At 43.0% G+C, this 10,978-nt stretch overlaps 1 protein-coding gene, 1 long non-coding RNA gene and 1 pseudogene across 2 annotated transcripts; 1 reads left to right on the forward strand and 2 right to left on the reverse strand.

Annotated features, from left to right (window-relative positions):
• Positions 1-109: 109 nt before the first annotated feature.
• Positions 110-1,570, reverse strand: LOC123038745 (uncharacterized; annotated as a pseudogene).
• Positions 1,571-2,297: 727 nt separating this feature from the next.
• Positions 2,298-4,100, forward strand: LOC123039961 (uncharacterized). The gene is made up of 3 exons (XR_006418021.1): positions 2,298-2,394; positions 3,804-3,879; positions 3,972-4,100. It is a non-coding gene; the product is annotated as an uncharacterized lncRNA (long non-coding RNA).
• A 72-nt stretch (positions 4,101-4,172) lies between these two features.
• Positions 4,173-6,914, reverse strand: LOC123043124 (protein FAR1-RELATED SEQUENCE 11). The gene is made up of 4 exons (XM_044465475.1): positions 6,639-6,914; positions 6,384-6,551; positions 4,935-5,199; positions 4,173-4,819 (listed from the first exon to the last, which is right to left on the reverse strand). The coding sequence occupies exons 1-4, from the start codon at positions 6,665-6,667 to the stop codon at positions 4,454-4,456; spliced, it is 828 nt and encodes a 275-aa protein (XP_044321410.1). The 5' UTR covers positions 6,668-6,914; the 3' UTR covers positions 4,173-4,453.
• Between the last annotated feature and the right edge of the window lie 4,064 nt (positions 6,915-10,978).

The following is a 10,978-nucleotide window of genomic DNA, read 5'->3' on the forward strand; positions in this document are numbered from 1 at the left end:
TTTAATTGAATGTATTATCACTCCTTAAATTTGTATGTTCGTTGACACATAAACACATATGTTTGAAAATACATCAAAGTGCTACATTATGCAAGTTGCTGAAGCAAAATTAAATTGGCACACCTCGTCGCTTCCTCCCTGCCAAGGCACTCCCTTCATCTGTGTCCTAAGCACGACTTATAACAAAATTAGAAAATAAATTATGAGGGGGTATCCTTGATTCCCAAGAAATTAGAATGAAGTCTTCTTTCGGTCTAACACTAGGATCCGCTAGCAACTCCCCAAATGTCACACTTGGTGATTCCTTCTTGATTGAATCATTAGTCGTATAAGGTATCATGCTAAGTGGATGCTTAGCAAAGTCCATTATGTCCACCGGGTGTCCTTGTTCTATAAGCATGCTTGGATGCACACTATACATGGTGATGTTTCTTTTAATCATTCTTATCCCCTTGTCCAATAGGCAATGCCAAAACTGGGCATTGAGATTTCTTCTCAACAAATCTGCGTAAGCATTTGTTGCGACAAGTGAACCTTGTGTGTGCAACTGCCTGGCAACTTCATCTGCTATTTTTAGTAGACGTGGATGTTCTGCCGGGTCTACGCTCCCAAATGCTAGTGTCTTGAATAGGTACCTCCACTCGTCATAAGACAGAACACTAAGAAAAATCGGTTTCACGGATCCAAATCGGGCTAATCTTTGAATTCTACTTATGATGATGATATGGCTTCCTCTGCCCATTGTTAAGAGAAATGAGTGAAAGTTTTTCCACTCATCATCACTTACATCAGAAGCAAACTCAATAACTACAAGCATCTTCATCCCAGACATGATCCTTCCATGCCTCAAAAAACTATCGCCACTTAAGTGCAAAACAGAAGAGAAGCACGAGTGAACCCTTTCGTCGCCACACACATGAGCAACCAAAGTTTTCTTCCCAACTTTGGCACCACCTATGATCGGAAGAATGGCCGGTGCCTCACCAGCAGGTCTGTGCTGCAACAAGAAGCTCAAGAGTTTTTGCTTTTCAGCATGCCGGCCGAACATAAAGTTGTCGGTGTAAAGATAGATGTCGTATGGCCTACGAGACATGCGCTCGCATCCACCCAGAAGCAGAACAAATTCTGCCATGTTAGCAATAGCGACTTCTAAGCTTTCCAAGGCACCTAGTGACTCGAGGCACATGGCCTTGTCATCCTTCTCAGTTGTTGTTAGAGAACGCTTGAGGGGAATTGCTAAATACGTGCTGCTGCTAGATGAGTCTTTGATGCTAACCTCATCGAAGCCTGCACTGTCTTGGAGGGTTCGGTACCTCGAGGTGTCCAAGACGCGGTATCCTCTGTACATGGCCTCTGAGAGCATCTTGAGCTGCAACAACATCCCGGAGTTGGTTATTTACCGCACATCCGCCTCCTCAACGACCATGCTTACTCTCGTCAGGAGGTGTTGCAACCTCTCCATCAGCTCTTCTTGATCCGAACGTGAAGGCTTCGAGTGGTACTTGTTCAGCAGGAAGGAGATGAAACGGCTTGCGAGTTCACCTGCAACCGCAGATATGGCAACCTCCATGGCCATGATTGATTAGGTAAAGCTACTGGTTAGCCTGCCTGGAGAAATAATTTACCTATCCGGCTTCCGCCAACACTTGCAGAGACTCTTGTATTGGTAAAGTAGTAAGAACAGCTCGTGACTTGAGTATAATTTATTTATATAAGGGCACAAGTAACCGAAAAATGCCAACGGCGGCCGAGCACCAGGCCGGCCGGTATCTCATCCGTCCTGGCGCCATGTGGATCCCCGCTGCCTCTGTATTATGTGTGTATCCGCTTTTTTTTGGTGCCGTATTCATCGACACCGGACCCACGCACATGGAAAGGAAGCTACTCCCTCCGTTCGTAATTACTTGTCTCGAAAATGGATGTATCTAGAACTAAAATACATCTAGATACATCCATTTCTACGACAAGTAATTCCGAACGGAGGGAGTAGGTCTGTGGCACGCCTCTGACATGGGCCGCACAGCATCTCCGCACTAGTACACTGATGGGCTGTATTTTCTTTGCATGTACCAGCGCCAAGACTGTCACGTACTAGCAGAATCATGTGCTGTAGCGTGCGGAGAGCCACGTCCACCAGTGCATCTAGCAGCCGACGTGGCCCAGCATTGACCATGGACGAACTAACTGCACATATTTATTCAGTTTACCGTTTAATTGAGGTTTGTTTTTTATTAGAACAAATCAAGAGGTTAACTGCAATACTGTCACGCACAATCTGTTCCAAATACTGTAACTGCAATGTACCTCCCATGGCATCAGTAGATCAAACCCAATTCAGCACGCCTTTAGTAAGCAAGATTGGACCCCGATTACCAGCACCAGGGAACCATGAAGGTACATGATCAATCTTTTAAAATCATACAAACGACCTTATAGAACGTAGGCATCCCCTTGACCCTACTTGATCTGCCTTGCCAGGCACCGTGTCGGCGAACAGCTCTGTGTCTAGGAAAAGAGATGGCAGTTTATCTTCAAGCGTACAGTCAGGCACAGCAAAGAAAACCTGCTCACGCGATTAGCAGGCTGTTGTTGCACTAACCCCAACATACAGTCAGAGCCCACACAATCAGGATGGAACCATAATGGAAATCGCTAGCAATATCGTCACATTTTACGATGATCTTACAGCACTACTGGTTACTTATTATGCTGAGATCCGTCCAACCCCCGCCTTCGTTTTGTTTGGGTCAACTACGGATGGAGTACCTTTGAAAATTGATCTACCTCAATGCAACTTTGGAAGAGACCCCTGGGTTGCTGGATCAGTCCCAGCACCACCCATTCCAACTGTTCTTAGGGCTATAAGAGACTGGATGACTGGAGCTTCCATGCTAAACCTTGAGAGGCAAGTTTCCATTACCGAGCCAGCAAATTCCATATGTGTCATCAAAACAACTTTATAGTTTGCCCCACTCTAAAATGCAATGCATTGCCACACCATAATTGCAGGAAATGGATCGTGCATCCCAAACCAAGACTTATATCTCTAGATGGTGTTGAAATCCATCGACAGCTTGCGCTAAATGAGCCAATGACCCATGAGATGGCCACAGCTATTTTTCGTAGACTTGGTCAAATTGATATGTTATTCTCGAAGGACACTCCCGGACACATATGGAGGAAATTTGTTGAACCAGACTTTGCGGTTAGTTTTGTTTCACAAAGTTTTCATTTTGGTAGTGTCCCATTTTGCATGCCTTTCACCACCCTGCGCTCCCTTGTGTTATGTGCAGACAACTGTTTTGGCGAATGCTGACCCACTGACGGTTCAATCTATTAGGACTAGTTTCCAAGAAGGAACTGCATCTTGCAACCCAGCTTCATGCCGGATGGTAGGCGACGCTGCAGAAGCTGATGTTATATTATATCAGAACTATTGTTGGGTACAGACCATTAACATGTGCGTTCGTATGCAGTGGTACATCCCGGCGATCCTACCTGATAGTTGGACAGTATATGCATTTGATATGCTCAGAAAAAGGATCATCGTGCTAGACCCAGCTGTAGGGCCGTTTGGTTATAGCAATCGCCGAGTAAGCATGCATGAATTTGTTAGCAACAAACTCCATGCTGCTTTGTTCAACTGTCTGGAGAAATTCTTCAGCTCATGGCACTGTGAATCAAGCCATTGGGGGCGCACTTTTCCTATCGTAATGAGGGAAAAGATTGATAAGTATGTTTGGTGCAGCTCAAGTACATTTTTTGGTTAACTTGAACTTGTCCTCACTTGTATACAAATGCAGGGATCAGACTGGGCTGTGTGCCACATTCTTTGCCTGGAACTACGACGGCGACAAACTACAGATACCACTAAACAAGGTATGTTGTTTGTGTGCTTGTCACACCCCACCCAACACCCCAAACACCGCATAGTTACTGCTTGCTCAAATCGTCTACCTGCATTTGTGTAGGACACGCTATCATTGCACAGCAGCTTGATGATATATGAACTAATGAGGATGCAAGGGAACCAAACTTCAGTGGCTAACGACGCCCTCGAAGCTGTCAAAGCGTCATTCACAGCCCTATAAAATAGCACATCGTCGATCGGTCTGCTCATGTATTTTTGATTATTTATAAGCAGAACAAACTTGTAGACTAATTTTCCCCAGTACTACGACGATCACCGAGTGATCCTAGCATGCAAATTCTTAGACATTAACTAGTACATCAGAGCTTTTTCAGTTACACCCTTGAGATCTAGCTCACATGCCAGCTACAAGTTCATTTCCCTACGTAGATTGACACTGCTGCAAGCAGCACGATCAGTGCAAGCGCCTTCACATAGCTGATCCCTGTGTTGACTGCTACATTATCTTGCACTGTGTAATTGAAATCAGGATCATTAGCCTTCATCTCAGACAGAATCTCCATCGTCTTCACTGCATCCATGTCAGACTGCTCTCTTCACTGCATCCATGTCAGACTGCTCTCTGTTTAGTTTCCTACAGAGTGTCTTCAACGACCTCTTCGTAAATGGCACATTATCTACTGAACCGAAAAAACTACCAACGATACTGAACACCTTTCCAAGCCCCACATTATTGTCTCTCAACTGTTTAACTAGATCCTTGGTGTATCTATCTATATGTCTATGAGACTTCCAGTGCAGCTTCTGCCCACACGTCAAAGACAGCGGGTGATTATGGGCATCTTTGTGTTCTGCAATATACCACCCTTTGTCATTTGACCGCAACAGTCTTATCATGGCGTTGCAGCCACACCTGGACGAGCGGCTGTTTTCCCTGATTGGTTTGCCCTGCAAAGGGCAAAAAAAAAAAGCAAAGCCAACTTGTCAAATGCCAGAAATCATACTCATTGCACCTTAACCTAACGCTCTAGCATAATAAATGTGCGGCTTCCAAATTACATACCGCACAAGCACACACGATCTCTTGCATGCATCTCTTCCTCTCTACATTCAGTCTACTTTTCGCGAGCCTAACTCCAAAACCACATTCCCATGAATAAAGATTGTAGAACTCATAAGCCTCGTCAATAGAGTCAAAGCTTGTTCCAATACTTGGACAGAGAACAGGGCCATCCTTCTTATCAGCATAAGCGCGCAGAGACAATTCAAGAGCTGATTTCCTATTTGGGTTCATCTCCCTTTCCTCCGGGGCTTTTCCGATCCTCACCCTGGATAATCATCTCAAAAAAAGAGACACAAAAAAATGGATGAAAACCATTAGATCATCCACACACGGAAAGCAAGATAGGAATTTCCACGGTCACAGCAGCCACACACGCACCATACAATTTAAAGGCCATGATTTACAATTACATAATTAACCGGATAAGTAACAATCAATTACATCATCTGCCCGCCTTACATAAAAATATGGCGGCTTACTCGCAGGAAGGTGTTGTAAAAACGATCGAGCTGCCAATGACTCTACTCAACACACATGACAAACAATCCAACGCAGCTGGTGATCAGCGATATATTAAAAAATGTTTTTGCAGCAAAAAATATTAGTCTAACCCACCCAATCGATCGATCGTAATCAATAACACTATCAATCTATACCAATAATAGAAACAGGCGACAAATTTTCCTCAAAAATTCAATCATGGCACAGACTCCACAATGCGCATACACCAATCCAAATTGCGCAGCCACAAATCTCCAGTTTCCAATCAGCAAACTAGAATTCCAATCCCATCAACCTAAAACTCCCATAAGATCCATATTAAACTCGGTAGGCCAACTTTTCATCTAAAGAACACAATATAAGTCACTGCAAATGTAGATACCCCAACAAGCTACAGCCTGCCGCGGTCAAGCCTTGCTAATGCAGCAAGCCATCCTAAACTCAATGATGGCACATGCTCTCTGATGCCCACACACCAATCTAAATTGCACACCCAAAAAACTCCAATGTCCTGTCAGCAAATTAGAAATCTACCTTTCTGCCATCATAAAATACCTCATTATAAGTATTAAACTTTCTAGTCCAAGCTTTCATCCGAACAACACAACATAAGTCACTGCAACTGAAGATACCCAACAAGCTCCAGCCATCTTTGTTTGACTACCTAATGCTAGCTCCAAATCATCAATAAAATCCAACAAACTCCAACCAGTTGCAGTTTACTACCTAGTGCTACCACCAGATCAACAATAAAATTGAACAAGCTCCATCCATTATGTAGTACACTACCTAATGCTACCATCAGATATTCGAACCAAATCCAACCAAAACAACACACTGCTTAATCTCTTATGTACCTAAGAACCATACTGTAAATTAGATCAAACATGTGAGGGGCACCCAAACTAAAGTTGCAGCAGAGCAAAAACAGATGATTTTTTCACCGACCTGCGTGTCCAACCACTTGTTGCTTCAGAACACACCTCGGCCCTAGCTGCATCCCTGACTAGCTGTGCGTCGCCGCCGGTGCCAAACGCCATGGTTGGGACGCTCATCGAATCCTGCGACTCAACTGGATAGGCGCAGCTGTTCCATGCCGCGGGCGGAGCACACACCCTGTATGAATCGATGAGGAAACTAGTAAGAAATCCGACGAACACGCGGCAGAAAAGAAACCTGATGCAGGTACCGTGGTAATCATACCCATCGAGCTCGACGCCATTGGTGGACATCTTGCTGTGCTATGAAAGACGTCGCCGTCCGCACTGCCGCCGACGTGCCCAAATAGATGCAGCTGGGGATGGAGCAGGTCTCGGCGGAGCAGCACAGTCGTCGCGGTGCAGCCAGATCGATGGGGATGGGGATGGGGATGGATGGGTCTCGGCGGTGCAGCAGATATTTTCCCTGGAGCAGCAGACGGGTTGGGTGGTTCTACTTCTAGTTTACTCCACGCAACTCTGGTAGGGCTGGTTTTTTCCTCGATGATTCTGTGCTATTTCGAACAATGGTCATGGGCCTAATCGCTGTGCAAGCAGCAGTGCGTGGGGGACAGTTCCAGAGCAATGGGCCGCACAGAATACGCCTACCTTTTACTAGGCGTATCCCGGGCCGTATTCCTTTCGCTAGGCCTGCCACCCACTGACCGAGTGCACATCCCAAGGCCCAAAAGAACGACGAGGATAGCGTCCTGCCTGGTGCGCGGCCGCTGAAAATTCGCACTCCACAAGTAACATGTTTCTTCTTCTCCTTTGGTTTCTTCAGAACCCAATCAGTCTATGTGGCTTATATTTCCACACGTCCACTTGACTATGGAGTGGTCTTTGTGAACTTGAGAGTTTTTTCTCATTTTATTATCCCAGCTTTATTCTTTCTTCAAATCAAATACTTCCTCTGTTCACTTTCATAAGACGTTTTAGACAATTCAGACAGTGCCTAAAACAGTTCAAAACTAGCTGTCCAAAATGTCTTATAAAAACGAACGGAGGGAGTACATGATATGTCAAAAGAAGCCAACTCTATATTGTACTGACACTACGTACCAGAGGTTTCCATTTTCTGCGCCAAATCGATCCAGCTCTAGGCTATAGATAATGACAGCCACTGCAAACTAGTCGTAAAGATTCAGTTGGTAGTTGCAACCACTAATCCACTATATCGTCGGTGCTGGGTAACCCTGTGACAGCGGTCGGCACCAGCTAACCCTGGGAGACTAGACGAGACGAGACGAGACGACGACTTGTGTGGTTCGACTGTTTCTAAGATATATATATGGAAGCACTGTCGTTCGACTGTTTCCAGAAACGTGCAACTCAGGTCCATTTCGACAAACGCCAGGGAAGGGGCTATGCAAGACTCCCCACAAGCTGACAATTTACTGATTTGGAAGGAATGCATCCCGTCTGCATGTCTATGGTACCTTCAGTAATTTATTTATTTTACTTTTATTTCCGCTTATATTATCAAAACTTTTAAATATACATATTTCTGAAATTAATTTACTTAAAAATTAATATTTTTGCCGCACACTAAAAAATGTACAAAGATCATGTAATTTGTAAAAAATGTTAATCTCATTCTAAGAAAAACTTCAGTGCATTTAATTAAACGTTCATGCAGTGTAAACAATTACTGGCGCAAGTAAAAATGTTCACACCATTAAAAATATGTTTAACATGTATAAAAGTTGTTCATCAGGTTTCTGAAAAACTTTTATACATGTATAAAAAATAGTTTCTATTCCAAAAATGATCAACACATTTTTGAAAAAAGAAATCATGTATTTAAAAAAACGTTAAAGGTGTACCTGAATTTTTTAACAAGTATTCAAAAAAATGTTCAACGTGTATTCAAAAAAGTTTAATGTGTATCTGAGAAATGTTTAACATGTAATCAAAATAATGTTCAAACATGTATTTCAGAAAATGTCCGCCATGTATTTGAAATGTGTGCACCGTTTCTACAAAAAATTAGCGAATTCAAAAATAATAAAAGAACTAGAAAAAGAACAAATGAATAAAGAATTAAAATAAAATGGAAATAGCAATGAAAACTAACAATGGAAACATATAAAAAATTAAAAACAGAAGGAAACAGTTAAGAAACAGAATAAGAAAAATATAGTGCACGAAGTGTTCTAAAACCAATCCATGCTGATATATAAAACCTTCACGAAAACGTTCTAATGAGTTGACCTACTAATGTGATCACACACGAAATGCTGAGGCAAGACAGTGATACATCATGCTATGGCTATAAGTTGCCCATACCGATTCCTAATAGGAACTGCCTACGGGCGACGTCTAGCGGCCAACCAGTAGCGAGGTTCCCTTCGTTGCGCGCTGTAGGTTCTTATAGTGTTTCCTATTTATTTTTTTATTTTTTATCATCATTTTTCTTCGGATTTCCTTCATTTTCTTTATTTTGCTATGGTTTTTCTTTCTTCGTTATACTTTGGTTTTCTTTTTTTTATTTCTTAGTTTTCTTTGTTTTGTATGATCCTTTTGCTTTTATTTTTGTTTCTTTCTCATTTTTTATTGGTTCATTTTGTTTCCACACATGTCCTCTTTTTCCTCAGTATACAATGTACATATTTAGAGCACACATGAAACAATTTTATGATACACTTTGGAAATATTTCAAATGGATGGTGTACCTTTTTTACAAATGCATGTTTGTAAACATTTTTCTGAATACACAGTAACATTTTTTACAAATTCAATTTGTGCATTTTTAATGGAAATAAACATTTTTCTAACCTATGGAAACATGTTTTGCATTGTATAAATATTTTTTAAATGTCACAAACATTTTTTAATCCCCGGAATTTTTCTTCAAAATGTCACGTACATAGTTCTAATGGTTCAAAATATTTTTTATGGTACAAAATATAAAAATTTCGAAATATAAATAATAAAATAAGAATGCAGAAAAGGAAAACAAAAATGTACGGGAAAAAAATGGAAATGCATGGGTGACTTCAATGTCACGTCAGCAGGTGGGGTCACTGGGCTGACCCTGTGATAGGTATTGCTGCTGGGGGCACATAGCCACATCCGATACATCACACTGTAAGCGAGATATATCCCTAGCGCACCTGGGTTGCAGAGCTCTGCAATATGCTAGTTTTTTTTTCCGTCTCAAATGCCTTCTGCATGTCTAGTTTCACCGCATAATGATAATTCCTTTTGCCCCTTTCTTTTCATATAATTCAAACACTCATATGTCGCAATGACAGTGTCAACAATAAGTTTATCCGGCACAAAGGTCGATGTTGTTCATAGATAATTTCAGGGAGAACCTGCTTAAGTCGGTTTGCGAGTACTTTTGAATCGACTTTATAAATCACACTAAGCAAGCTAATAGGGCAGGACTGCGAAAAAAGTATTGTTTGTACCTTAGGATTAATAACAACGAGCATCCTGTTAATCTCCTCCACATAATCTCCTCCCTTCAATATCCTAATCACAACATCGGTAACGTCCGTCCTCTCACCTTGCAAGTGCCAATAATTTTGAAAAACTTGAGCTAGGAATTAATCCGGGCCCGGTGCTTTTGTCGAGAACATTTGGGAAAGGGCCACACTAGTGCAAAAATGCCTACTATAGCGATGTTCGAAGAACGTTGTTACTGGCGCCGCATGCCGACGCCATTAGTATGATGCCAGTGCTAGGCTGGTATTACCTACGTATGCTCCCAACGCCACTCGTATATGTCTCATCAGTTGTATCAATGTGCAATGCCACTAACCGACAAATTATCAGTAGCGTAAGCTGTATGGTAGAAAACAGTAATAGAAGTCATGCGTCATTTGGTTGCCCCGTGCGCCCCCATTGTCAGCAAATCCCTACTATCTAATAATCCCTAGCTACACAAATTTACTTAACACATTAATCAAAATAAATCTTACTTAAACATTATTATTAAACTAGCTCACATCCATATATTACACAGATTTGTACAACGCTGTTCAAATAATCAAATCACACAAAAAATCTAATGAAAACTAAACAGCGAGTCTGATTCCATGCTGACGGGCTGTCTTCGTTGCAACCGCTACCGCCGGGCCTTCTATGCATTGTCGTCCGAGATGACGATGACGTCCTCATGTCTGTAGTCAGAGTCAGAGGCCTCCACGACGTCCGATGCAGGAGGTTGGTTCGCAACGCTAGGATCTCCCCTCACTCATCGGAAGGAAGCGACGAAAATATCATGCGAACCTCAAGAAGCGTGTCCACCGTTCACAACTCCTCCGCGTCATGGCATGCTTGAGGCGGAGGCGGAGGCGAAGCTGGAGGAGGTTGCATCTCCTGCCTCCGCATATCCTCCCTCTTCTCCTCATCCTCTCGGAAGGACTTGAAGGAGTAGTCGATGGCGGGCTGCTCCTCCTAAAATTCCGGGTCGGCACAGTACAGAGCCATGCTGTCAGCGTCAGCGAGCCGCGACGCAGCCACTAGATGCTCTCACAAAGCCACCTCACCCACCATGTTGATGCGCCAGGGTGCCGATGGAGGCGGCATCCGTGTCAGGAATGGTGGCGGTAAACC

Source organism: Triticum aestivum, chromosome 2B, assembly GCF_018294505.1.
Source record: "Triticum aestivum cultivar Chinese Spring chromosome 2B, IWGSC CS RefSeq v2.1, whole genome shotgun sequence".
NCBI lineage: Eukaryota > Viridiplantae > Streptophyta > Magnoliopsida > Poales > Poaceae > Triticum > Triticum aestivum.

Coding starts and splice junctions, on each gene's coding strand:
- LOC123043124 (XM_044465475.1), bottom strand. CDS start 6,667: ATGTCCACCAATGGCGTCGAGCTCGATGG. Junction 6,552..6,638: donor AATGGCGTCGAGCTCGATGG/GTATGATTACCA, acceptor CGATTCATACAG/GGTGTGTGCTCCGCCCGCGG. Junction 4,820..4,934: donor AGATCGTGTGTGCTTGTGCG/GTATGTAATTTG, acceptor TGCCCTTTGCAG/GGCAAACCAATCAGGGAAAA.